The 27,863-nt window shown below is 40.8% G+C and overlaps 2 protein-coding genes across 6 annotated transcripts; one reads left to right on the forward strand and one right to left on the reverse strand.

Annotated features, from left to right (window-relative positions):
* Positions 1-1,168: 1,168 nt before the first annotated feature.
* On the forward strand, positions 1,169-26,353 carry LOC111253116 (ankyrin repeat domain-containing protein 13D). Of its 5 annotated transcripts, none has more exons than XM_022812073.2 (12): positions 1,196-2,340; positions 2,719-3,200; positions 11,048-11,498; positions 11,878-11,969; positions 12,187-12,354; positions 12,895-13,053; positions 13,368-13,544; positions 13,796-13,940; positions 14,094-14,207; positions 19,826-19,959; positions 20,294-20,640; positions 21,117-26,353. In XM_022812073.2, the coding sequence occupies exons 2-12, from the start codon at positions 3,060-3,062 to the stop codon at positions 21,295-21,297; spliced, it is 2,109 nt and encodes a 702-aa protein (XP_022667808.1). In that variant the 5' UTR covers positions 1,196-2,340; positions 2,719-3,059; the 3' UTR covers positions 21,298-26,353. The 5 variants fall into 5 exon arrangements, with proteins under 5 accessions (XP_022667812.1, XP_022667808.1, XP_022667810.1 ...); XM_022812075.2 differs by having other exon boundaries at positions 2,951-3,200; XM_022812074.2 differs by having other exon boundaries at positions 1,196-1,970.
* Positions 7,717-12,191, reverse strand: LOC147754929 (uncharacterized). Its single transcript, XM_086992235.1, has 3 exons — positions 12,063-12,191; positions 8,507-8,659; positions 7,717-7,915 (listed from the first exon to the last, which is right to left on the reverse strand). The coding sequence occupies exons 1-3, from the start codon at positions 12,115-12,117 to the stop codon at positions 7,815-7,817; spliced, it is 309 nt and encodes a 102-aa protein (XP_086848361.1). The 5' UTR covers positions 12,118-12,191; the 3' UTR covers positions 7,717-7,814.
* Positions 26,354-27,863: the final 1,510 nt, after the last annotated feature.

The following is a 27,863-nucleotide window of genomic DNA, read 5'->3' on the forward strand; positions in this document are numbered from 1 at the left end:
TATTCAAGGGCAGTTTCTATTACTATTGTTTACTGTGTTAGAAAGAAGGATGTAGACGGTTATATTTACGTTTGTGCCCGAAACTCAACCTCTAGACTTATTGGGGTGAATAAACGTAATTACGATCCAATAACACTAGAAGCAATGGATGAATGTCTCTGTAGCAGCGCCCAAATCTCTTATATTGAAGTCTAATATTATTTGTAAAATGTAAGCCTAGACCGAGTGCCCAGTTAGCGCCTTTGGTGCGTGTATAGTTTTATTATATCGAGAGTCACAATACGATACAAAAATGGTGCTTTGGATATCAGTCAGTGTTCCGGCCGGAAGAGCCTCTATCATCATCTGGCGATAAGAGATACAATATTACATTTGATATTATACAAACATTTGGTGCCGGAATTGGCTAGCCATTCGATCAGTTCTATTGCAATGTTACCAAATTGAGAGAGGGAGAGAGAGAGAGAGAGAGAGAGAGAGAGAGAGAAAATCGTGTGTTCCTTCCGTCCCTTTTTTCCTTAAATTTTATGTTGTCAACGGCTATTATTGTGGATGATAGTGAAGTTACTACACAACACTTCAACACGTGATATAACTATTTGCTTTAAGCACAGGTCCGTGTGCCATAAGCTCTCGCTAGTCATCGATTTGTTTGCTATAAACAATTAAGTATATAAACATACTTGGGTTATTTGTCAGCTAGGTGCAGTATATACTGGCCATCAAGTTTTGTACTCTCAAACGCAAATCCCTCTCCGTAATTCCATTTAATATCCAACATTTACCAACCGAGGACAGGTGCTGTGTCGTCATCGATGTGCTTCTCCGGTCTCCAGCAACCTGCTTTTTATACACTTTCAGTCACACGCTAACGTTAGCATCGTATGTTTAATATATATATATATATGCTATCTCGAACGAAAGGCTTCTGTTCTAATTACGCCCTGGAGACATCATCGTTCGCCACTGGTGAATTTAACCTTACCTATGGAGCTACCTACATATACACTCGGTTTCCCTACCTTTGTTTAGCTCTTCATATAATATAGAATCGACGCTGGTATTGAATTAATATGCTATTTTTAATTTCCCTCTCTTGCTTTTTGAGTCTTCACACCCTCCTCCGCTAAACTGCACGCTAAGCTACATCCAGTTTGTAGTAGCAGAGGCTCTGTTCCTATTTGTCTCGTTAGCCCCCAAAGGCAATCTTCTGTTGGGGTCCTTCCAATACAATATTCGCTTGCCCTTTCAGCCCATCGCGGGTCGTCCAGCGCCACCGTGTGAACGAACGGCAGACGCCGCTATTCTGACAGCGCAGACGATAACAGGGCTAGTAGCGGAGTAAGAAAGGATCTGGGTGACAGTGGCGCTGTGGTGGGCAGCTTTGCGCGAGTAACTTGCGTTCAGGGTGAGGACGACGCGAAAGAGTGGAGAGCGAGAGAAGAGCCGACCGAACGCGTTGAGCTAAAGCAGACAAGACTATACCTAGAGAGAACATGGCGAGCCGACTACTTAGTCGCTCTGCCGGACACTCACCACGCGTCGTTCACTTCTGCCGACGACGCGCGGCCAAAAACCGCTAGTGAAACAAGCAATTCCAACCGCTGGAGGAAGCCAGTCTCGTTTCAGCACCAAGAAGCCACGAACGGCGACTGTCGCCAGCAGCGGAAACAACAGCCATAGCAAGAATAGGGTAGAACAGGCCACTGGTGGCTAGTGACCAGCCAACAACGGATGCATTGGTTTTTTGTCGGGTGCTTGTTTGCTAATTTCCTGGAACAGTGCCTGTCGCCACCAGCGCGGCCCAGAGGCACCAGGAACGACGAAAATAGAAGTCATACGACAACAGCTGTGCCGGTTGAATAACTGTGAAAATGCGATTCCCATTGGATACCGTCGCGGTGTTGCTGCTGCTTCTGTTAGCCTTGAGTTGTTTTGGCAGAAGTATGTAGCTGTTGTTAGTTGGATTGGTGCGTAACAACGCGACAAAACGTACCTTGCATCGGCTCGTATATATGTATATACATACACATTTATATATAAATATTTATCTAGATAAAAAGAGGACTGGTGGCTAGATTCGCTAACCGTCGTCGTCATTGCTGTGGCAGTCATCATCTTTGAGCTCCGCTATTAGCTAAATATCCGGGTGTTAAGTTCGTTGACGAAATGATTAGCAAATGATCCTTCCTGCTTCGGCCAGCAGACAATCTTTGGCCTCTACGGAGCAGGCACTTTCAAAGACGAGAAGACTTTTGTGGACGGTAGTGAATTGAACGACGAACGTGTGGCGGAGCTGAGGGCGTTCGTGGTTTTTAGGTGGTACATATTTATCGAACGGTAAATATAACGGTGAATTCATTCGGTTTGTGCCGCGGAGGCCTTGATGTGCTATAGTAAGCCTCTGCCGTTATCGGTTTGTTGTGTCACTGAAAATTGGTATATAAGGACGCGTGTCCATCCCAGTTAAATATATTGTGCGAGTTTGTCTAAGATGAGGACCATCCTTAGCAGAGTGCTTGTTATCAGTGAGTAAGCAAGTCCGAACGGGGACCGACATCCTAGTGTTTATTGCTGAGAGCATTCACTACGTTCTCGTGTTCTATTAATAATGTTGATGACGACGTCTATTAGCAACAAATCGATATCGTTTGTCGGTTAGCAAATCGTTTAGTCTGCATCGTTGTTTTATTTTTATGACATTCGTGACGAGTATAGTGTGCCAAAGGGGACTCAAAGCCTTCCGACATCGGCCTAGGGTTGGACACAGTCAATTCAGGGTTCACGCCTACAGGGGTACCTAAATCGACCCTCCGGCTGGCTGCTGATTCGCCACCGAGAGCAGCCCCAGGTTTCCTGTGATCTGTTCTAAATACGTGCGAAAGAAGAGTGCAACGAGGAATAAAGCACGCTCTCCAAGAGAGTTATTTACCGAGGTTTGGATTTACAGAATCCCGGTCAAGCTGGACAAGTAAGTTCGGATTGTGTTTCGAAAGCGACCTGGCCTGATGGTCTCGCCGGCGGAGGTGAAGTGAAAAAAAAGCTAAAAGTGCTCTGAGATGGCTGAGGGCGGTGGAACTTCACCAGCATCTGGGCGGGGAGACCTCGACGCCGCGGAAAGCCGAAGTAAATATCCACTCCACTGGATGGTCTGGTTCGATGAGCACCGACAGCTAACCAGCAGACTCAAACGGGATAGAGTAAGTAGTTGTCATGACGAAAGTAAAGTTTAGGTAAGGCCGGTAGACATGGCTGAGAGCAGTCTAAAGTCGGCGGCCCGGAACGTGTAAGTGAGCTTAACTGAATAAAGTATTTAGTAACAACGTCACAGAAAAACAACTGTTTGTCACCCACAATTGAAATAGGACCATTTCGGTAGTTTTGGTGTCAGTGTGGGCAAGTCTGACGCATTATGACAACTCGGGGCACTTTTTATTTATGGAAATAGTTTTCATGAATTTCACTAAATACATACATTCACGTTCAAGGTGACTTCTCAGTGGTATGGTCTTGCCATATTCAACAGAATTTTGACAGCATTTCGGTCTCAAGCAATACCGAAAAACCCTCGTTATTATGCTTATTATCCCCATAAAACCTAGTCTGTCCTAGATATGTAGATGAGTAAGCGAACGTATACATCAATTTTTATTTCACACGAGTAAATAGAAATGTTACGTCTTTCATCAAACACTAGATGAAGCTAACGGCAATCTTTTCGTGGCCAAAATAGAATTATCGCTTTACCTACATTGCTTCTTAAAACGGTTTGTATCTTGACGCGCCTACTCCATTTTTCATTTTTTTTATTACGGCTGCAAGTACGCGTATGTTGCAGCGCTCACACAACTATCAAATATCCTTTGTAATAAGTATCACAGCTTCCGATAGGGTTAGCCATTGACGACGTTAATTCCGACATGCAAATTGACGTTTGTTCAGATTGAGAGTGAACGCTAAGGACTTCTACGACGTAGGACCGCTTTTAACAAATTGACATTTGTTTCTGTAATTGCGACAACGAAAGCGTCTAATGGCCGAGTTGCCCAGTATCCATCAATAGCAGCGTCACGTAATTGCGATCACCACCCCGGAACGTCTATATGTGTAAAGTCCAGCGCTTTCAGCCTTCTTGTTATAGCGGTGCGCAAGCATTCGAAGACGTGCGCTTACCGAACGCTCACGACAGCATCAACGGTAGCGGTATCAAAACTGTATTTCTTTCTCAAATGTCTGCCAACAATTTCGTCTCGGGGCAACGCTAGGTATGACTCAGTCCAGTCAGCGGATTGAAATGTCCAAGGATCAGTAGCATGAGGCAGCAACTTTTACGCCTCAAAACGATTTGTCTGGTTTTTGAACAAATCCTGTTATTATGTGGCTCATGAGATTAGCGTTAGCTGGAGATACTGGAGAGCTGCTGTGCACAGTAATAGCAAAGAACTAAGACACGCTTACAAATCTATGCTTATAATGGATCTAATATTATAGTATAAATATATGAATAAATACATCGATGGATATAAAGCGCAGCGCGAGAGAGAGCGACACAGTAAAGCCTACCCCTTTCAGTTGCAACGCTGTGTGAAGCACCTACTCGCAAGGCTTTCGGTGCAGCCAGAATTCTAGTGACCTTGTTAACGATTCTTGTAAGACGATTTAAATAGAGGGCTGATCAAAATCTGTTGTATTCATTCTAGCGCTTGGCCTGCCTCATGTGAGGTATGTATGGTGGTTTGGTTCTGGCCACTTGTTGCTTTCTAAGTAGTTTCCGTTCTGTGGCCTACGCTAAAGGAACTAAAGGCACGGAAGTTAACGAATATCACGGATGCCTGATCCCTGAACTCTAGGTCTTTCAGAGGCCGGACTAACCTGGAGCAGGTTGCTTCGTTAGATGATGTGCAAGGCCCTCCTGTGGCATTGTGTCCCCTGTGTGATTACCGAAGGATCTTGGCTTGACAAATACGAACAAGTGCCCAACAACCACATAATTTTGTCAAATAGATTTAGTAAATTCGCTAGCGGAAAGGTCTAGTTGGAGAGGTCGGTAAGCAGTATCGATCGCCAGCTTTGCGCTCCAACTTTCGTCCGTATGGAGAAATTGGTTTTTATTTTTTTTGTTGTTTCCTGCGAGTGAAAGTCTCACAGTCTTTTTCACTGGTACTAACTGATATACAGTCCAGGGAGGATTATATACTGAAAAATGTATAAACTCTATTTGATTCATTGTGGATCGAGCTGTTGATTTAAGATGCTGCAGGAGTGCCAGGGCCGTTCGTTCTCAAAGCAGTAAAGCATCGTAGTGTGAGTACGATGTGTGGAAAGCCACTGTTTTCCCCTGTCTCAGTTAAACAAAAATTTTCCAGTGTGGTATTCTAGTGGAGCTCGATTATGTGACGGGCACCCAATTACTAAATCTACTGTTGTTTTGTTGTTTGATCGTAGTCGATTTCATTGTTCAGCTATAACAGATTCTTCCGCTAATATCTGTCGTAAAAATACTAAATCTCGATGATAGTTGTAATACAAACGTCGGGCCGAAAGCGATTTTACGTAAGGTAGTTTGTATGTGTTTGATATTACAAAATCAGCTCTAGTTCAGTATGATGACGGGGTTTTAAAGAAGAGTTTGTACTCTTTGTCCTGAAGGTTCAACTTTTCAACAGACACAGCTCGCACTAAAGGAATTTACCCGTTAACACATGACAGTCAGGAAAGGGAAACTATGGGAGTAAACTCAGTTTCGCTTCACATCGGAGTAAAATATTTGCTTTATCCAAACGTGATTGTACTTCTATTAGGTAGAAAAATTTTACATTTCCAGCAGATATCTACAACGTCTAAAAAATTTGATACTTCAATTTGAATGTCCAAGCAATCGGACGCATGGATTCGCCGAGACACCGCACGACGCCAACCTGCGCCGTTGCGAATACTGGGACCTATAGTGAGCTGTCGCCAGGTGTTACGTATATACTGTTCGCGTCTTTGCAGGCAGAAAGGCAAATTCTAGTATTCTCATGCTATGAATAATACTGGTATTCTAGATATGTACAGGTGATGATTTCGATTAGGTGCTTCGCGGGAAGACACCTGTCCTGCGCTCCAGGGGACTGGTAAACATCTCTCGTAGGAAGATGATAGGGTCAATTCAACAAAAAACAACTATCTCGATGCGAAGTTCGTGCAAAGTCTGCTAAACGGAGAGCTAAAAAATAACTGGACTGACGAATAGTGAGTAACAGCTCTGGGTTTCGATCTCCGGATATGCTTGGGGTTACATGATTTTCTTTTACAGATGCTTCACATGATCTAGAACCCCGTAAAGCAGTAGAGCTTGTATAATGCTACAGTTACTCTAGTGCGGGAGTTCTTCGCAAGAGACCTCATTCATATCGCCTTTCACGATATACGGTAAAGATGGTCGTTGCAAATCGTGTATTGGTTTCGCTTAATAGTACCTGATGATGGAAGATGGATGAATCTTTAAAAATTCTACTTATTTATTTAAAAATGAACTTTACAATTAGTGGACAAGGTAGAATGTATCAGTCGTCCGCTGTATTCAACAAATAGTCGCATCATCTGCATTTATTTGGCGATTCCGACTTTGGCGAAGTTAGTGTATTCACTCAGAGTGAGCATCTCAGATTAGGACTGGAGCGTTCGAATAAAAACAGCATGTCTTATCTAGGTATCGTATGCACGAGATAATTCAGGCAAGAAAAATGTCGTATTCACTTCTGCACGGTGAAGATGTTTCGTAGTATGTTCCATGAAGTATCTTGCAGTGCACTGACTTGCTCGTCTTATTTCAATGCTGATTATTCACAAGGAAAGTTTGAAAAGCTAAGGTGCAGCGTTCAGAAGATACCCAAGAAATACCATGCCGACAACCGCGGCCAGCCGCCATCATTTTCGAACAGTTTCACGTTTCCCACTACTATCTCACATCCGCTGCGTCTTTGCTCAGCTATGGTCATGTATGCTCCCTGTTTAGTTCAAGGCCTCCAGGTCCATGACTTCACAATGTTTGTCTTCTTGTCTCTACAAGCTGAGTTCCTCTGGTAGATCAAAACAGTCTACACTATCTGCATCATGTCGATGCTGCCCTTACAAATCCCTGGCCACATAGTAGCATCCGAGCACCTGGCTGACATAACGATCGACAAGCGAAAGAATGAACCATCGTGACTCTTGAAACCCGTACACCGTCTGTGTCCATCCAAAATAAAATTCGATGCGTGTGGAATTTTTTAAGCTACAAATATGAACAAAATTTAAGGCCAATTTATTAGTCGAGTCGGTTGTTTGCTGTGTACGGCCAGTGCATGATTCCGCTTACTATTTATCACCATAGAAGTTCCGCTGAATTTAACGCGACGTAACATAGACTGAAGGCTGTACACAGAAGTATACATACGCATTGGACATTATAATTTTATTAAAAGCTTTTTTTAATTTATAACGGCCTCTTAAAATGCGACAAAATAGCTAAAATGACACTTCGATTCGCTACGGCTCAAAGTAAGACGAATAATGCGGCATATGTATATTTGGTAATGTTGTTAAATATCTGATTAAGAAAACAGCGTACAAAGATAATTTGTTTAGACTTTCGTTCGCTTTATCCATGAAGTTACTGGATGACACTTTTCGAAAAATCAAAATATTCGATTATAAATTAATCTATGTAAGAGAGTTGATTGTTTCGATTTGTTAGTGGTCCTATCATGTAGCAGCGCTCGCTTTACGTTGCTCTGTTCACCGTAGCCATATTCTTTATGGTTTTTGCATTGTTGAAACGTGTCGTGTCAGGTGGGCTTGACCAGCGACCTGAGCGTGTCATTCGGCCAAAGGACGTGTGCGCCTTTACAGGTCCTAGTACTGTTATCGTTCGTTTCGGTTTCCCCTTCTGAAAGGCAGATGACGGCGCGACAAAATTTGAGTATTGCTCATGTTTGACTAACAAGAGCGAAGTCTCACTCATGAATGGTTCAAATCAGCCTGAGAGAGTCCAAAGTAATTCATCTAAAGAAGTAAAAGTAATATGCAGACGATAAAATAACGAGATGTATTCGAAACATGTAGGCACATTAGTGCGTTGAAAATCGCGTTCTCATATGTTATCATTTTAACATGCTTCTTAGCAATAGGTCGACTTTGGCTTAGTTCTATTGCCAACCTCTATATGGCTTGCAAATATCACTATCATCATCAATCGTGGGCAAGTAATAATGCGTTAAAACGTAATAATTACATTAAATCTATAGGAATCATTTTACTTACTAGAGAACTGCACGCGCATATTATGGTCTATGGCGGTATGGGGGTTCTTTTATCGAATAGATTAGTGTCGAGTTAGTAGTCTGAAGTCTATATTTGCGAAGTACAATATGCCTTATATATATAGACGAAGTAATAATTTTTCTTTGAAAAAGGTAAGATTAACTTATCTTACTTCTGTTATTCGTAGCAAATAGACTGTCTGCAACGATGATTGTACCTATTTGATTCAAGGAAAGGAAATCGTAGATGGTCTCAGTTCGATGTTCCTTTCGACGGGAAGCGCTCATCGGTACCCATAGACACTGTATTGAAACTCGCGGATTTCTTTCTGCGAATAACGTCGGCCAACCGGCTGTGAGTGGCCTTTGCCCTAAATCGAGTACATGGAACTAATTAATATCCACTATTGTATTACGGTAATGGATGGCAATACTAACAAAGGACCGCTGATTGAAGCTTCGTCATCGTCGTATTATATTAGACTCTAACTAAAATAAATATACAACTTTATTAAATTAAATTATAAAAAAAGTTACGTTAAAAATAGATTTTTATTTACGATACAGATAATTTATACAATACAGATGCGTACTGCTACAAGTAACGAATATATATGTAAGATCAAGCTTGGTTTTCAAACAGTCTAGAAATGAGGTAGCGTTTGGACTTTTCAAACTGACTTAATTCGAAAAAAAGGACAGAGTGCCTGACTAGACGTTCATTATTCATTTATGCGATGATACGTCCTTCATCTCCAGGTTTTGGTCGTTTAGCCCTTCCTCGCTTTTCAATCACGTGTGCATTAAATGGTTCGATTCACTCTAGTGAACTTGCTATGTGCTACGACCGATTTTTAAGTTCAAGTTATTATTGGAATAAGTAACGCGTACGATTTGTAATTTTCGCTGTACTGGGAGCTGACAAGGAAAAATGACAATACCTCTAGTCACTAAAATGCAATGTCAGTACTTTGAGTACTGCTATGGTTGATTGTTGGTCGGCGTCAAATGAAGATCGCTTGATTTCTGTATGTCGAGACTCATTACTAGGGTGTCGATGAAATTTCTGTTGAAAAATGAATAAGTTGAAATATTGATTCACTAACTAAACAGACGGATTTGTACATAAAAATTAGCTGCATGTTGACGCAGCCCAAAGACAATCATTCCATGAGCACCTGCAGGACTGTCTTATTCCTCTAAATGGTGCAGTGAACAAACGGCATGGTTTGACATGTAATCCAAGTAAAGCTCATTTTGCTTAAGGAATCTGACCGACCATTGTGTCAGCGTTATAAGCTCATTTCAACAATGTACTATTAGCTGAAGATTTTTATCGGCCATATTTGCTTCAACATCTTAGCGTTGCGACGGTAAGCGCGATTCTACCACAAAAACATTTTATACTTCAGAAAAAATTAACCAACAGTCTGATATTCTATAAAGAAATCATATAACAAAAAAGTTGCCCGTGCTGTGATGTACACTTGTCGTTAACTCGGTTGTGTACAATTGTGCGGTACATTGCAAGACAGGAAAAAAAAGATATATTGCATAGCTATATCAAGAGGTATATATAATATAGCTAATCTGACTCATTTGATAATATGCTGATGAAGTAAATGTGGCCATCGTTTTCGTTTTGAATAATTCTGGTATCGTTAATTGTCTATTGCCGTCCCGTGTCCACTGCCCCTAAATACATCAGGGCTACGAAATAACGCCAATACTCATTAAATGCAGCGTACTTTATCTAGTTGCTCGATGCATTTTCCATCTGTTTTATGCATATTGAAACATTAATCTAGATAAATTCTATTACTATTTCTTTCATAACTATGCACGTAAGATTTTGAAGAATTTTTCGTTTTCCTCGGTGATCTTTTATTTAGCATTTGACTTCTCCATAAGAAATTCTAGCTTTTTTAGAATGAATTGAGAGCCAGAACTTTTATGATATTTGACAAACCGGTAACTCATGTTTTTTTTTCACGAACAAATCTGTGCTTATTTTAAGGGAAAAAGAAAAGCTTATGTTCGACGTTCTAGAGTATTTATCTGTTAGAGAAGCGCCCTTTCGGCCGACTTCGTTATATATACTATTATACTGTTATACAGTTATATTTACGTGTCCATAATAAATTCAGTTGTTGATGATAGAATAAAATGCATCAATTTTCAGCTACTTTGAATAGAAAGTAGATCTGTGCTCAGACAAATGGGCGTTATAGTAGCGGATGGTGGCTGTTGCGTTCGGCGTAACTCATCATGAAATACCGCCCTGCGTAATTTAACAAAGAAAATTATTCAGATTTCAAATAGTAAGTAACAACTTGCGTCATCGTTGTCTAGCAGAATATTATAATTTAACTTATATTTGTCTGTGATTGGACAGTGATTCTAATAAAAGCTGCAGTAACGATGTTAGGTAATGAGTTACGAATGTAAGTTGGACACGTTAATATAACGTATTCAAATTTAGCTAGTACGTTAATCTTTATAATACCGCCAGTGTTAATCTGCTGTTACTAATTGAAACTCTCACCTTAACTTATAGTTACAAATGACAGCTTAAAGGTCCGGCCAAATACTACTGTAGTTTCTGTGTCATTAGGTGACTATTTAGACCCAAAAAGAAAATTGAATGATTAAAGTGATACGCCTCAAACATTCATTTCAATGGCGGTTGTGTACTCAGCGTTAATAAAATATTACTTGTTACTATAATTGAGTTATAATCTGAATTTGTTGAACTTCAGAACGACCTCGAGGTGCGCGACCCCCGCGGCCGCACACCGCTCATGTTGGCTGTGACGTTAGGAAACGTTCGATGTGTCCGAATACTCCTCGAGTTCGGGGCCTCGGCAAATGTGGAGAATCGCGAAGGTTTCACAACAACTCATGAAGCCGTCTCGACGGGCGATCCTGAGTTATTGGCGCTCGTCCTCCATGCTCGCGATCTTCAAAAATACCAAAGTTCAGTAGCGGCCATCCCAGACCTGCTCAAAAATATCCGGGATACGCCCGATTTCTACGTTGAGATGAAGTGGGAGTTCACCTCATGGGTGCCGCTATTATCGAGGGTGTGTCCTAGTGATACATACCGCGTGTTCAAGAGTGGCTCCAACGTCCGAATCGATACTACGCTACTCGGGTTCGAGCATTCGAGTTGGCAGCGAGGAAAGCGAAGCTATATCTTTAAAGGAGAAGGTGAATGATTTGAATTCTAATAATGTGACCGAACACCAGAAGAGTTGTTTATCTGTCTACACTATTACAAACACTAGTGTTGTTTGTCTGATATGGGGTGCGTTTTCGAGACGGCTTTTTTTTTGGCAGAAAGTGTATGTGAAAACCCTTGAGGTAGGCTATAGTGTTAGATTTCAACAATATTTATGTAGTGGATAAGTCCGATGAAAAACTTACTGCAAGCAATTTTTTCCCTATATTTCTTCATTAGAAGGCATTCATTTAAATCGATTTAATTGAATGTTTTATTATTCATGATGATCATTAGTGTTGAATGAATACGGAACTTGCAAAAAAAATAATGTGTTTTGATATTTCAATTCAATCTATAATTCGTCAGCAACGCAAGCCACCCTTTATGAAGTGAACCACGACTCCAGGCAAGTTCACGCCGAGATAATGCATGTTTCAGCGCCCGGGGACCACGCTCAGGTGAGTCGTGATAATACCTTATTTAAGTTGCGCTGACATTGCAGATTAAATGCAGTGCTAGGCAGTTTAGTAGCAAGAATTACGCATACATACCTGTGTTGCTTGAATTATTTAATGAGTAGAATTTCCGATACTGAAACAATGCCATCCTATGCCATTGGAAAGCACTGTGCCTGTTCGTTAAACTTTATCCACCGATGGGCGTACGGTTCTCTAGATTGTCAACTCGTTGCGACCTGATCCCGAGAATATTGCGGCCCGTCTCTGCTCGCCTATCGTGTGTACCTACGTGGATACCGACAAGATCCATTTTGAACGAATGCGAACTGGTATGCTGGGCTGGAGATCGGACCGAACCGAGAACGTGAATGGTTTTGATGCAAAAGTAAGAATCTGACTCTCTTTCATGTTCGTTTAGTCTATATTTTGAGTTCTATGGCCGGTATCCCCATTAGGCAGCTGGCTCCCAGCACGAAACAAAGTCTATCTATGCCCCGGTTCAAACCCAGAATACAACATGTCCCAAAGATTAACAGGCAAATACGTTATCCACTGAACGATCATGGGAACGTGGCCATTCTCTTTCGCGAAAATAAATATTTCGTGTTTTATACTGCTTACATTTTAGATTACTTTAGACGGCTAATGGTGTCTTCCTGCATAAAACGAAACCTAAATCCGCGCCCGCTGCTTTGAACTTGGGAGATGCCATGGTTTTGCACATTTCCGCGCAAACGGAAGTATGAAACGGCACTATTAACCATTCGGACCACTCTAGCAACAAGAATTTTTACGGTTTAAGCGGAGCGAAGTTTAAAAAAAGTCGACCGTTTATTGTCGAGCTTTATCTCTGTGGCCTAAATACCGATGGTAGAGTAATGGTTATGATATAACAATGAAAAATAATCACTTTATTTTATATTAGGTCTTTACAGCGAGCAATGTCGAGTTCGTGACGAAGAGTCGCGTGGAGCACCTAAGTGAAGAAGACAAAAAGCGACATAAGAGTAGTCAATCACCGTTGCAAAGCCTCTTAGGTACTCTCAGTGAGGAGCGCATAGTGGCACAAGCTAGCCAAGACGAGGTCTGGTTTTTTGCCTTCCCTTGAAAAATCCACTAAGTTAGATATGAAAAACAAAGTTACAGAAGATAACGTTGTTTGTGAATTGTTTAAAGAAATTTTTTTCATTATGCACCCCGGCGACAATGGATCTCTTGACAACTGTAGATTATTGCAACTTTGTAATATCACTATTAATTAAAATGTTAATTTTAATTCGTCTTTACCAACGATCAAAACATATTACTACTAAAGGTACTATGAGTATCGCGTTGTATGAAAACAACAACATAACCTACCTAAAAACTAATACTTTTCTATGGTTTACTTCAACACAGGACCTAGTCGAGGCACGAGGCAATCCCTGTCACATTAGGCCTGAAGAATACTTCGACGAGACGGTCCCGCTTATAAACCGGGACATTGGCCGACCTCGCGAGAGCGCCAGCCGTGTGCAGCGTTTCAAGGCGACTCTTTGGTTATGTGACACTTACCCATTGTCGCTCGCTGAACAGGTGACCGGCCTCCCCTTTTTTAAACAAATTTTCAAAAAACAGGGCAACCTCAAGCGGCAACGACATTTCCGATCATACCTTTGTATAGCCAATTTTGAGCTTCAAATCACTTCGCTTAATCGCTAAATTCCAAATAAACGTCGCGCATCGGAACAGAAAATAGAGTTGGTAGTGTCAAACACGAGCCTATGGCACGAAGGCTGTTGTATTTTTGCTCTAATTGTCGTTGTCTTTCAATCAACCAATTCCAGGTGTTGCCCATTGTTGATTTAATGTCATTGAATAGCTCACATTTTGCCAAGCTTCGTAGCTTCATCACGTTACAACTGCCGACCGGGTTTCCTGTCAAGATTGAAATTCCCCTATTTCATGTTCTCAATGCAAGAGTGACTTTTGGTAAGATATAGACGAGGACGCTTAGATAGTCCAAAATAGTGTATAGAAGCACGTTTGCCGTTCAAAAAAAAACTGTCAATTTGAAAATTCAGTTCTGGCAAGAACAGATGTAACAGATGCATATACAGGTAGTTAATGTCTATTTTGCTATAGGTAACATTAATGGAAATGACCAACGGGTCTATGGGGTAGAACGCGACCGGGAGCAGGCCAAGTGTACGATCGACCCTTCGATTTTCGAAATTCCTCGCGACTATGTCCGAATAGGTAAGTCAGTTAAATATAGATCATCGCATTTAGCAGGGTTGATTTTGTATTAGCAAAATCCCAGTTTTTCTCGCTATATACATGACTTCTACATTATCTACTTTACAGGGTTGTCAACAGTATATTTATTATTTTTAGTAGATCGCGCGTTCGTGTAATCTGTTGTTCCTTGAAACGATTAGGTTATATTAATAGAGGAACCAGTTTTTAACTATTTGAACGGCAGTTTTAGAGCCCCACATCAGTGACACTTAGTCAGCTGTGCTAGAGCACACGGCTCTAGCACAGGTGACTAAGCGTTTAAAAGTCCTAACTCGTCGACCCATTGATTCTAAGTAGGAAAGGCAATTGTGAAGTCGTTGGATAACAGTTTGGCTCAGTCTGAAACCTGAATTTCGAAACCGTTACAATAGCACAAGATAAAGATGCACGCCGCCATACGCCAATAAAAGTACGAAATCGTTGGTAACGTGACCTTCGAGCTAGATCGCTGAGCCTGCTACCCGATACGATCTGCACATCATTGTTATCTTGCCCAGTGCAAAGACTCAGACTCAAATACGAAAATTTCAACCTGGTTGACCTGAGTGGATAAAAATCTGCGTTTAAGTTTAAAAGTTGCTGACTTGTTCGCCAGGAAGATTTTTAACAGCCGCGTGAAATTCAGCAAATCAAATCAACATTAGAAACTGCGCGTTTATGAGTTGAAGGTTAATGCATTTGAAGCATAAGATAACTACTTCATGTGTTCATTGAAAATAGTGAGACGCTTATGTAAATTATATCATGTAAAGGTACTATGAGGCTGGATTTGTATGGAGCTTTTTTGGACTCAAGTTGATATGCTAAACACTATCTCACTAATTTTAAAGAAGCCGCACTATTTTTTTTTTTTTAGGAGAAATGATATTATTATAAAGCTTGCAAATCCGTTAATCGATAAGAACAACGACCATAGTAGACACTCAGCTGACAACCGTTATAGCCAGTCGAAAATATTTAATATTATACTTTCAAAGTATTCACTTCTTGACTTTTCCATAGACTCTTATCATTTATACAAAACCTCAATTTTAAATGGTATCTGCAAATTCACGCGTGATCATCTGGCACAACCCATTGTCTCTAAACAATCCTAGTCCCATTGACTTTTCCGGCCCCGCTTGCAAACAATAAATAAGTTTACCTGGGTATTCGCTAGTACAATAGCAAAGTGTGCATTGAGTTTTGTACCGATTGCAAATCAAACCGATATCCCAATATTTTCACGCATGTTTTATAGATGTTTCTTCTAGCTCAGGCCGAATTACACCACAAACTAATCTCGTCAGGTGGCATCCATTTGTATAATTTTTTAGTAGTATTTTCGAAGCGAATTTTTAACTTCGTGCCACTCTTCCACTAATATCTTGGTAAAATTGGCCTAATCAAGGCGAGAGACGTCTGCTGTTCTTCCCGCATACGACCTCGTTGATGATCTTGCGAGGGAGTCCTGCCGCTGTGCGCCGAAGAACCCCACAAACCCCTCAGACCCCACGACGGTTCCTTGAAGAGCGCCGTCGTAACAGAGATGCCTCCCGAAACGAGCGCACCCAGGACAAGCTCAGGAAGTACTCCGTGCTCAACGTGAGAATAATAGACAGTCACGCCTGGAACACACACACCTATCGTCATATCACGTCTAATCTACTATAGATACTCCATGCAGGATGCCACACCGAACGAGACCATATATGTTTTTCGTTCATCGTTTTCTCTGATACTTTAACGACAAAAACAATCAAGCGAAAGAAACGATACGTCGCCACAATCCCTAACGTTTCCCTCTGTTTGTTTGCTGATGTACCTTAACCGCAGTCCTTATTGGCAATTGATTTAGTTGAAACGTTGACTTATGGAAACTGTTGAAGTCTATCACGCCTGGTCTAGTACATTGTACTTGAAATTTAGGAACGATGTGTCGAAACCGGTTGTTTCAAGGGAATAGTCACGCTTTTCGGTGCGAATTGTTAGTTCGGCGTGTCTGCTGTAACTTTCACTTTGTATTCTGCCAGAAACAACTGCTTAATCAGTTGGACAGTGGCCATCTATCACGTAACTCAAGCATATTAAATACGATATGAAGTAAGACAACAGTTGAATCGTCACTTAGACACGTTGTTCCATGATCATTCTCCATTGTTTGTTTTGACAATAGAATTACGTAATGATTGTAGCTCAACGAAGTTAGTTGGCTAGTATAAGCTTTTCGCGCGCATTATCAACAAAATGATTATAGTCGTTTCGCATGTTTATCTAGTTGAGTTTATAGTTGGGGTTCATAGCTGGGCCATTCGTTACGCCAACTATAAACCTAATAGATAAAATCGGTAAACAAGTGACATTGTTAATTTCATCAAATCTTCTCTATAAAAACCTCCGTTAAAGAAAAGTGCTTCGTTTAGAACTTAGGCAATTATCGCATTATTGGTGACTAATTGCGAAAGCCAGCGGTCAGATCAATCCTGGGGTAAAATTTCGTACGTAGGAATAATACGACATTCATTCGTTAACATTTCCCTTAGGAGTGTTTTATTAATTTGGTACGATTGATTGCTTTTCTTTGCGGAAAGCACTCGGCGGTGCTTCGAAACTGTTATTTCTGAACGTTTCCATTAAAACTGACGCGGGAAGCGCCTTTTTTAACATAACAGTAGCCTAGCGTTTTCTCTGTCGCTTCTGTACACGTTTTCACCTTTATGAAATTTCAAGAGTTGACCACAAGTCGACTTTTATTTTTATCCATAGTAGACGCATACCTAAGCTTCGTATACCAGTCCTCTTTGTGTCATTTCATAAATTTTATAAATTTCCAGAGGTCAACCTCTAATTTGTCGTTTTGTTGTTGACTTCGGCTATTTAGGATAATCGCATTTAATAACCTACTACGTTTTCTAACCTTTCTGTGTATTAATTTTTCGAATTTTTTCTATTTGATTTTTTGGAACTTTTGTTTTTCTCTTCAACTTTCGAATGCATGTTGATTTGAATTTTGAGCTATGCAATTAACGAACGTTCCTGTTTAGGTAGACCTTATAACAGCTTTACTACATTCCGGGAACCGCGAAGAAATTCACCTGCATGAACAGTAGTCCTGACACGACCGCGGTAGTATCATCCTGCCTGGGTTCAGATCAGACTTGTCAGGGCAAGGGGATTACCTAATGGAGCATCTTTGCATTATGGCAGTAGTTCCGCCATTTGCATTGCCTTTTTTTTTAATATTTTGTACTTTACTTACCCTGTTTGTTGTATTCTCCGCAAAGCCGCTAGAGCCGTTACGCGAATGAATCGTCATGATTATTACTAACCAATAGGGGACATTATTACCCAAGGTTAGAATTTACGCTGTGTACTATGCGCTCTGCATCAAACTGATTCAAGTTTATTGAAGGTTGATGGTTCTACCGACTAAGCCTATTTTGGTATCGCAGCTTCCTTGCCTTGTCGGATAAGCCAGACCACTGAATACAAAAATAACACACGTTCTAGCTCCAGTGTCATTGTTATTAATGTGGACATCCATATGTTGATAACAAATAAGCATGTTTATGCTGTATGTGAAAGTTAGTGAAGGACAATTTGTCTAATTAGGCCCGTATACTGAGTGCATCGCTAGTGTATTGGTTGATTGCTTCTGTGACTAACTGCGGTTCATCCCTTACTGCTGCTGCTGTTGTTATTGTGTGGCGGTGTTCCAACCATGCCCGTCCCTTCTGCAAAGCGATTCCGGAGATCGAAATGAAACAGGCTATAGGTGGATACCATACGATCCTCAGAGGTGCGTGGATGTGTATGAGCGTGCACTTTCTAAATAGCAGACGAAATCACAGTCTAGCTTTGAATATTCGTATATAGTCCTCAATACGAAGGTATATATATATATATATATATATATAGGTTACACAATGGAACACACGCTTACATAGTGACTCAGTTATGGAAACATCAAAAACACAATTTTCGACAGACACAGCCGCCCAAGCGGATCTGACTGAAGGAATTTCAGAAGATCAGTGGATATAAATATTCGATCGGACAAAGCATTCCATTGTTAGAATCAAACAAATGACCAATTGCAGCGTAGTAAAACACAACTGTACTTTCATCCAGGATTATGGAATCGACAGGAGCAGACGAACATACTTTGGCATTAATAATAGTTAATACTGGAGGAAGGAACTGTTCGCTATCTTGCCCCTGGCAATGCCCGCTTCCGCAATCAATGCTTTGTGTACTAAACTAAGAAGCCCGCGCAATTTTCAAAAAAAAAGTTATATATACTGAGTGAAACAAACGTCTTGAGACGGTCTGTTCAAAGTTATTCGACAATCTGAAAGTAAAGTTTGATACAAAAACCAACGGCTTTTAATACAGCGTACAACGCGTTGATTAGGAAAAGCTTTTACCGACTTTACTTTGCATTGTAATAATAGCTACATCTAAAAGGGGATTGCTTTGACAAATGCGTAGTATTGAGTTGGGGAACTGTTATATCGCTTGCTTCCTGATTTCAGCGACTATTATTTTTCCGTCCAACGAATTTCGCATTTTCGATGTGAGTCAGAAGTAGACGCATATAACGGATCATGTCCCAGAGTATTCTGTATAAAAAAATGCATGTGATTTTCTAAGAAAAATCGCTGGTAATGCTATCCGTGTCTATACCACCCATTCATTGAAAGTTATTATTGCCTAAAAGAACATCGACCGCTTTGGTTGAATCAGGACAATTGATATGGTGGATTCTGCAGTTCAGTCTGGAAACAACATCTGACCAACCATCCTTCATGTTTCAACTTAGATTGAAACGATGAACTTACGCGCAATAATTGAGCACTATCAAAATTGGAAATTGGAGTGGGATTATATAGCGTTTATATTTTTAGGCGCGGATTTTTCCATACTTCTGGCTCATACTGTCGGGAAATTTACTAAATATAACTAACAGCTGAATCTTTATGTGGCTGAAAATTTACTGGACGCTTATGCACCGGCATTACGCCATGAGCGTGGTTTTCTCTGTGATTATTGAGAATCGCGTTCAACTTACCGCCTTTCGACCTCCGATATATAAATATACCTTATATAAAAATTACACCTGGTCGAACTCATTAAAATACAATTCGAATTTGTGGTTCACACGTCTAATCCTTATCATTATGATGGTTCTTTTATGCTATTTTGCGGTAAACTTATTGCCTTAGCTTGCTGCTCGGTACCCGAAAATATAGTAGCTAAAGTTACGAATTTTATGCGAGTATGTAGGGGACGACTTTCAAGATGACGTGTCCAGTCAACCTGATAGTAGAATCGGGTTAAGTTAGCTCACCATATTTTGTGAGGCATAATCAGCCACAACTTCCATCTACAAACAATTGAAAGGCTCGTTGTCGAAAATGTTTGCCAAAGTGGAGAAGTCTGAATGTTGTGATACAATAGACGCAATATTGCGATTGAGTGTGTTATCTCAATATATTGAGTAATACGAGTTGGAATTATCATTAAGTTCACATATTGAGTATGCCGACCATTCGTATGTTTATTTATATGGATATTTTATCCGTTATGTGTTACAGGGACGAGCCGTACAAATGCAACAGGCAGCAGCGCCCGTGGAGGTCGAGCCTCGTTCTACGCCGAGGAAGAAGACGAGCTTCTCCAGTTCGCAATTGAACAGTCATTGGTGGACGCTGGATCGCTGGAAGATAAGGTAAACGAAGAACGCCATTAAGATTAGAATGAAAATCGGTTGTTTAAGGTTCTTGCGCACGCCCGTATAACTGAGAAACGCGATTATATTTGCAAACATATATTTTGCTTTAGGTACACTATGGGATGGAATCGTGTGCGCGGCCATTTGTTCAACCGGACGCTGCTAGATGAATTTCCGTTTCGTCCGGTCAAATTCGAAGTCGTTTTCCGTCTGTACTTACGGTACTATGGTTTTCGGCCGAAGTCTATATAGTCGATAAATTTTAAGTGCCCATCCGTAACGTGAGCGCCTCTTAGTTATTCAAATTGAATGACTGGATCGTTTTGCGCAGGTCACTGTTTGGGAAGCACTGAACTCCGCAGCGCCCCGATACGAAACTAACGGGAACCTTGCGCCAGCGAGCAAGGATGGGTCATCGCTATTATTGCTGCCCCCGTCCAATGGAAACGGGCCGCCTGAGTCAGCTTTGGAGAACCCGAGTCATCAGAACTCAACAAGCCCACTCAACGAGAAACAGTGTCCAACTCATATGGAACGACAGCAAAATCAAAAGCAACAACAAGCCAATGGTCGTCTTCCTCCGCAGCTAAGTAACAACGCCCGCGCCACCCACGCTAGCGATGGCGACATCAGGGCTCATAAGCTACAGTACAAAAGCCACGACAAGCTGTTGTTTCGGTTCGTGTAACTAACGGTTTAGATTCAACCAGGCACTGAAGTAATTAGAAGAACATTAGAAGCTTATTGCATTTGTAGGATGCGGATTTGTAGGATGGAGGTTTGAACTTCTTTTGTTAGAACTCAACAGAGTTCTACCAAAAGAAGATAAAGTCCTATTAGAAAATATATACGTTACTGTTCTTTTATGAAGACCGTCACCATACAATCTAGTTGTTGATTGCTGTTTTGCTAAATTGTCATAAGAAACTACTACCGATTATGATGTGGGCATAAACTAAAAGTCAAAGTAATGCCAGTTTCATTCTATTCATTCCTATAATTCCCAGTAGTAATTTATGAAAAAAAGACGTCGTCGTTCTAAATGACGACACAATTATTATACATATTTCCCGTGAGGTTCAAGTGACACGTCCTGTCGTCTCCGAACTTTCTGAGCTGTATTTAAAATAGTCCTGCTATATTTTATTCTCTAGGGCTTTGCAAAATGGCATCGAGCCGTCGGCAGAGCGCGCGCCAGACGAAGACGATAACGACGACGAGTTGAGCCTTGCTCTGAAACTTAGTAGAGAGCTACGTGAGGAAGAAGAACGAAAAATAGCCGAAGAGGAAGAACTCATGGCTCGAATTCTACAACTGTCGCTCACTGATCAATGAACAACACAATCATTCCCCAAAGAAGCAGTATTGTGTTTAGCTCACCTGTCGACAAAGGTCAGAAACAAATGCGTGTTCGAAAGAAATATCTACTCAAAAAAAAACTTTTCTGAGCCCCTCACGCAAAATGAACGTGGAGTTCATAACGTCACAATACCAAAACTGCCAACTCATAATTTCAGGCACGTAAGGGAATGTCGTGTGCCCGTTTTGAGGGCCACGGGAATGCAATGAAACGGAAAGTATTTAAGGTGTGCTTGGCTTACGGCAAATGCTGAACAAATGAAGTTATCAATTAGGGTGTTAGTCCTGTTCATAGAACCAGTGCAGAGGTCGATATCTCGGAAAATAGGCTAGAGATATATAGAGATGGGACATTAGCTCAACGATCATGCATAGTCTTAACAAAAAGGCCAAAATAACGAGGTTTACTGAACGCTCATTCAACAGTAGGCCACTTGATAAGGTAACACTAGTAGCAACTGGCGGTGTCTAGACGAGTTCACAGTGGTAGCGACGTCTGAATGAGCTACGTAACAACCGATTCCCGAAACAAGCATTGAATTATGACACCGTTAACGAACACTTGCAATACTCTTCCAAAAGAAAATTCGTGTTGGCTGTGTAAACTGCATTTTTCCATCATGAATGTCCATGGCACAATGGAGGGTTATCGGTAATACATATAACGAAAAAAATTGCACGTCAAACCTATATTTGTAGGCTGCCGTTACGAGAAGGTGCCATTGTGTGAACTAAATTGGACAAAAGTACCGCATGAAACTACGTCAGACATTTCGCAAAAAAACCGACTAGGCACAAACTGCGAACGTGAAAACTTTCTCTTGAGCCCTACTAAACCATAATGAAGATGAGCTTGCATTTGCATCTGTCGCTAAAACGCATTCTCGCCCGTTCAAGAGTAGTTATTTATTATATCTATATACAATACACAATCATAATAATGCATGAAACACAGCAGATATGGAACTGTATAAAGAGCCTGTATCGAGTTATTTGTAACGAAGTATTTGCCTTGGCAGGAACTTCACCTAATACGCGAAAAAAAATTACTCCTTGTCAACAAACTAGCGTATGTCTATTGCATTAATCTATTTGGCCTCTTGAACCTACGTACCGGTCTCAATACCTTAATGACAAAGCAAGATAGCATGTAAAATCATGTTTTCTTTCCGTAACGACTCCAAGAAAGAGAACTTCGCAAGCGGCGTTTACTAGCTTACATTTGTTACGCACGATACGTGACTACGAGACAGCAAAGCCCATTCATTGCCTTCGAACGACTTCAAGGTGAGGGTGATGCCGAACCAGTGAGAATGTTAGACCACCATATCTTTATTTGCGGGCGTAATTTCCAACAGTGGTTTTCGCGTACGTATTACGTAACATTTATCTCTCTCGACCAGCATATATATTCTGCACACATAGACACGCTTATGGCTCTGGATCATTACTACTAGTGTTATTGTTATTATTAGAAGATCATATGGAAGTGGAGGAAATGAGTAATAGTTGATTACGTTTTCCTATTACACCGGAAAGCCTTGCTTTAAACGGCTAGCCCTTTCCAGCGTGACACCCAGTTTCAAGCCTACATCATTTACAGGCCTCTGAGTTTAGCAGGCAAACGGCTTACCGTTGGGCCATCATGGGGACTCACCGTTAGTGTTATTGATTGCTCCTTAGACCCCTCCTACAGGGAAACGAGCTCAATTTATAAGAAGGGTAAGACTGTCATCCGTAGTGACATTAACGAATCATTTTTTTCGAGATTTTATCAGTATTGGATTATGCGTATTGTCAGTATGCATGTAGATTGTGATTGTACTTCAGTAGAGAACTTGCGCTGCTCGTCAGAAGCGCTTTGCACAGTGTAAACTTAACTATTATCTAGTCACTTCCCTGAGCAAATGTGCTTGTACACGCTATAGCTGATCACAATAAACACATACCGTATTACCATCGTATTATTAAACTTTTCGGTAAACGATGACCGGACGTACTTTTAGCGTCGCTACGTTCGAATATGGATGTCCTATACTAAATTATGAGTTAGAGATAATGATTCTCATTATCGTTCGTGTCCAATTTGTCCAAACCCGATCGATACCGACGGTTTTGGCGTTGCAGATAAACTCTTAGAATCTCAGACTGACTAGTAAATGTTTAATTTACTATAAAGCCGCTGCGGGTAAACACTTCACTGGACATACCGTAACCGTTAAAGGCCAAATTTATTCTATACTATTGCTAAACGCGACTCCGTTTTTGAAACCCAGTCACGGCCCATTTTATTACGTACGTATCTTGTGCTTTAAGTATATTGTATCCTTTTTTTAACCCTACTAGAAGGGACACATAGTAGGCGTGCATCATATTTTCAAATGAAAAAAGTGCTGTCTTGTCGTTTAGTGTGTCTCTACATTTTTGTTGAAGTATTTTCGTGTGAATAGTATACAATTGTGTTTCCCCACTCCGTTTACACCAGTCGTGGATTGTTGCTTTCTGTTGTTCAAGGAAGAACCGCGTTGTTAATAAACGCTCTGGCGAGCCTGAATAAAGTTAAATGCAATTGTGCTACTTTGACCGTCGTTTGTTAAGTTCCATTTGCCCTAATAAGCATTTCCTGCAAATGGCGCCCTCACGCAAAAATGGCGATTTATTTCTCCCAAAAAAGAATCCATTGAATGAGAGGCTCGACGAGAACGACCGTCTTGAGTAAAACAATTGATATGACCCATTCTATATATTCATTATGTATATAGATGTATATATGTATATGAATAATATATCCAATATGATACTTATGGTCCATACGATTATTTAATGCATATATATATTTTTCCATATTTGTTTGTGTAAATGTTAGTCGACCGGTGTGCGAATAACGGCGGACTGGCTGGTGGTTTCATTAGCTGAACGTCCCAAAAATGATCACCATCCCCTAGACACGTAGAGATTCGTCGGTAATAGCCAGGGACAATATTAGTACTGATATGGCAAAAGTGCAGGGCGGTCCTAGCTTGTTGCACTGAATAGACGTCACTAAGCACAGGGTTTATAATATAGATACTTAGCAATATGCTATAATTGTAATGATAGTGAAGCAATAATGAGAACAATATATAAAAAAGTACCTAGATATGATAAGAGTATGCGAGAATTAGGGTGTGGGCAATATCGGCGGTAGATTGGGTGGCTAATGGATTGACGGTGGCAATAATAATAATAATGGAGATTTCAACCGGCGAAAAAAAGTTCATTTAGCCAATCAATATATAATTCTATGCTAATTCAGATCACTGTAATTTGTTCCGTTATCAGCCAGCCAAATACGACTAGCATGAGGATAAAACGTCCCGTATTTATATATATATATATATATATATATATATACATTGGTGGCAAATACCCGCTAATATAATAAATCGTAGGTCGGTGACGAAGAAGTACTTCCCGGTGCGTATTCGCGTGGTACCAATAAGCTGACCGACTTATGAACACGAAACGAAATGAACGTACGTACGTGTTCAGAAGCGCGCGCATATTCAAATCTACATATACAACCCATTGCATCTATTTATATACATATAATATCTATACGAGAATCTATGTATTAGTTGAAATTGAATAGGAACTGCGATAAGTTCGTTTAGCATGTCACACTAACCGATCACGATATCAGCTTACCGAGGTCGGACAGCGCGAAAGGTTAAGGAAACCCTTTGGCGCCGTAGTACTTACGGAGTAGCTGGCATCTGCTTCATCTAAGAGAAGGAGTTAACGCTGAAGCGAATCCCGACTGGGACAGTAGGGCTGTGGACGGAGGCTGCAGAGATTTTTAACAGTTTGAAAATCACAAAGCGAAGGTCGAAAACTATGGCATGTTAGAATCATGCTGGGAGTATGACATGATGGTTACAAGGGCGCACAAGCATTAAATGAATCAAATATAGATTATACCACAGTTAAGACATGCCAGCTCTATCTGTTCTAGCTTGTCGACCAGATTAGTCATTGTTCAAGAATTACCAGGCATTTCAAGCGACAGATACCCGAGCACAGCCTGGAACGGGTCACGAAGTCGTGAACTGTTCGCTTACAGGCCGAGTGAACCGGATGGGGTGGCAGTTTATACTGAGAACTATGTCTGTTCCGTAAGGATGAAAGATGAAGCTTGGGCTGCGTATGGACTTGTTCGTCGGGACCGTCATTCAACAAAGGACCATTTTGATTTTTTCTTTGCTTTGTTTTGTGTGCTATTTGTCTCATACATATTGACTGGCGATGTAGCAAGCGAGAAGCGCAACCAGGAAGGGCCTGTTTCTGAGCGAGAACCATGATCCTTTTCCACAGTGAAAAAACACAAAACTTATGACTGCGTGAACGAACTGACTGATGCCTTCAATCAAATTTTAGAGAGAACTGAGCGAAAGTTCAATACAATTGAAACTGTTGTATGACGAGAGAGTAGGTCATTAGCGGTACGAGCAATTCATTGGTAACAATCGGGTAATAATCACCCACTGAACAAGTAGAATACATAGCGGTGGATAAAATTGATTCCAACCAACATGCTGGGAAAATAGAAAAATTAATACAAATGGTAACTTTTTTTCCATGATAATATATTTGCACGTATATATTTCGGTTATAACGGATAACAGTTAGATTGTAATAGTGACTGTACAAGGAATACGACTGATAAGGTATGGGCATAGCCGAAGGAAAAGCATAAAATATGTCTAGAACGATCATTGAAAAAGTGGTTTCAAGATCAACCGAGGCAGTAAAAGTATCCATAATAAGGTAGCATGAAAGAAACAATACTGTAATGTATTATATAGCCGTGCGATATATTGATGATTACGGTTTTATCATTGGTTATTAATGGCGATTATTCTAATCTAAGGTCAAACGTAAGTAATTGCTTTCGAACTCATCAAAAACAGGTAGAGGGAAAATGAACAAGTAAGCAAAGGATTACATCAGAGTCGAAGAAGGAGAAATAAACAAACTGTCTGGCCGAGCACTTTTTTTTCTGGAATTGATTTTACTAGGTACCTTCACGATCTCCTGTGCCTACCCACAGTCCTGTAACAAACGAATAATAAACGAACTCTATAGTGACCTCTGCTAGGAAAAATTGTATAAACGTATACGCATTCGTAGGTCGATTATGAGGAAAACAAGGCTCTCTTCCGCTGGGCATGGCGATACGGTTTGCCTATGTATAGTATCAAGCGTGGCCAATTCGTTACTGCATTCAGATGGCCTGTGACGGACCTGTAGGCCTTTGGGGGACGTACACGAAATTCGATTCGCTGCGTTGCTGAGCAGAAGCCCTGCCAAACCGTGCACAATTTTAACGCTTTCTATATCGCGTCAGAGGAGGTCATCCAATGCAAACGTACGCTCCTCTTACAAGTATCATTTCTACAGATATTCCGCTATGGAATTCACTTGAGCTAAATTTGTAAACAGTAAGTTCAACTTATTGCTAAGTTGAACTTACTGTTTACTGTTAAGCTATTGACGAGCTGTAGATTTTCAATTCGTTGTTGCCACGAAGTGCACTAGAAATGACAACATGGTAGAGGGGTTAGTTGTCGGCTTCTAGGCGTAGCGCAATCACAGATGGAGAAAATAAGGACATAACCGTAGGCACAAATGCGTTGGCGTCAAGTCGCGCAGTGGATACGGCAAACGATTCGTGGGTAGTACGAAGTTTTCTTTCTTATGATTAACCTGTTATTGAGGTTTGGCAGAGTAAGCGTTCGACTTCCTCGAATGCGTCCCATGTCGCCTTTGATGTGGCCTCACTCAGGCCAATCCCAAATTCGAAATATGCATTATGTAACTCGCACGAGGGGCGAAGCAGTAAAACATGAGCAGCGCTTGAGTCAGGTAGATCCCTTTGTGCTGCGGGTATCCTGTTTAGAAGATGTACCATTTAAAAATTATGGGTAGTCATCTTTATTGAAAGCACCTTCACAAGCTTTCAGATACTATCTAACTTCTACAAATGCAAGAAATCATAACTGTCCTCGGCGTTATATGCCCGGGGAGCCAGACTTCCTGTACCGCATTAGAATCTATGTTGTTTTCATAGCATACACAGGTAACCATAGCAACATTAAATCGTTTGAAAGTATTTTCGTTTGTCAGCTTACTTTAGGTAATGCGAACTTTTGCACTTCTTCTGCGCTTACAGTTCCATTAGTTAACATTAATTATTAGTTTTAATTTAATAATTCATTCATTCATGAATAGACATACCTTCGGAGTGCAATATCTTCGTTTCAATAAGCTGTTATCTAAACTGCGTAAACTTATCCAAGAGAGCAAGATCTGAAAGTCTATATAATCCTGTTTAAGATCTATTAGACCTGCCTCGGTTATCAACTCTCCGTGGGGTCAAATGTTGCTGTTCTTTGCTTCTCGAGGGCACTTTTTTCACTCAGTTCGACAAGCTGAGTTAAGCTGCAATCGTCTTACTTCGTTTCCGTACCTTTTTTTGAGCACCTTGTCCATGTTGAAACTTA

The sequence above is a fragment of the Varroa destructor genome, unplaced genomic scaffold, assembly GCF_002443255.2.
Source record: "Varroa destructor unplaced genomic scaffold, Vdes_3.0 BEIS01000006.1, whole genome shotgun sequence".
In the NCBI taxonomy this organism is placed as follows: Eukaryota; Metazoa; Arthropoda; class Arachnida; order Mesostigmata; family Varroidae; genus Varroa; species Varroa destructor.

Excerpts from the sequence above, each read along its gene's own strand:
- LOC111253116 (XM_022812073.2), top strand. The coding sequence starts at position 3,060 with ATGGCTGAGGGCGGTGGAACTTCACCAGCATCTGGGCGGGGAGACCTC. Across the intron at positions 11,970-12,186 it reads CGCCCGGGGACCACGCTCAG|ATTGTCAACTCGTTGCGACC; the intron begins GTGAGTCGTGAT and ends ACGGTTCTCTAG. Across the intron at positions 14,208-19,825 it reads TCGCGACTATGTCCGAATAG|GGACGAGCCGTACAAATGCA; the intron begins GTAAGTCAGTTA and ends TATGTGTTACAG.
- LOC147754929 (XM_086992235.1), bottom strand. The coding sequence starts at position 12,117 with ATGGCATTGTTTCAGTATCGGAAATTCTACTCATTAAATAATTCAAGC. Across the intron at positions 8,660-12,062 it reads AAATAATTCAAGCAACACAG|GGCAAAGGCCACTCACAGCC; the intron begins GTATGTATGCGT and ends TACTCGATTTAG. Across the intron at positions 7,916-8,506 it reads CCTTTCCTTGAATCAAATAG|AAGGGGAAACCGAAACGAAC; the intron begins GTACAATCATCG and ends TCTGCCTTTCAG.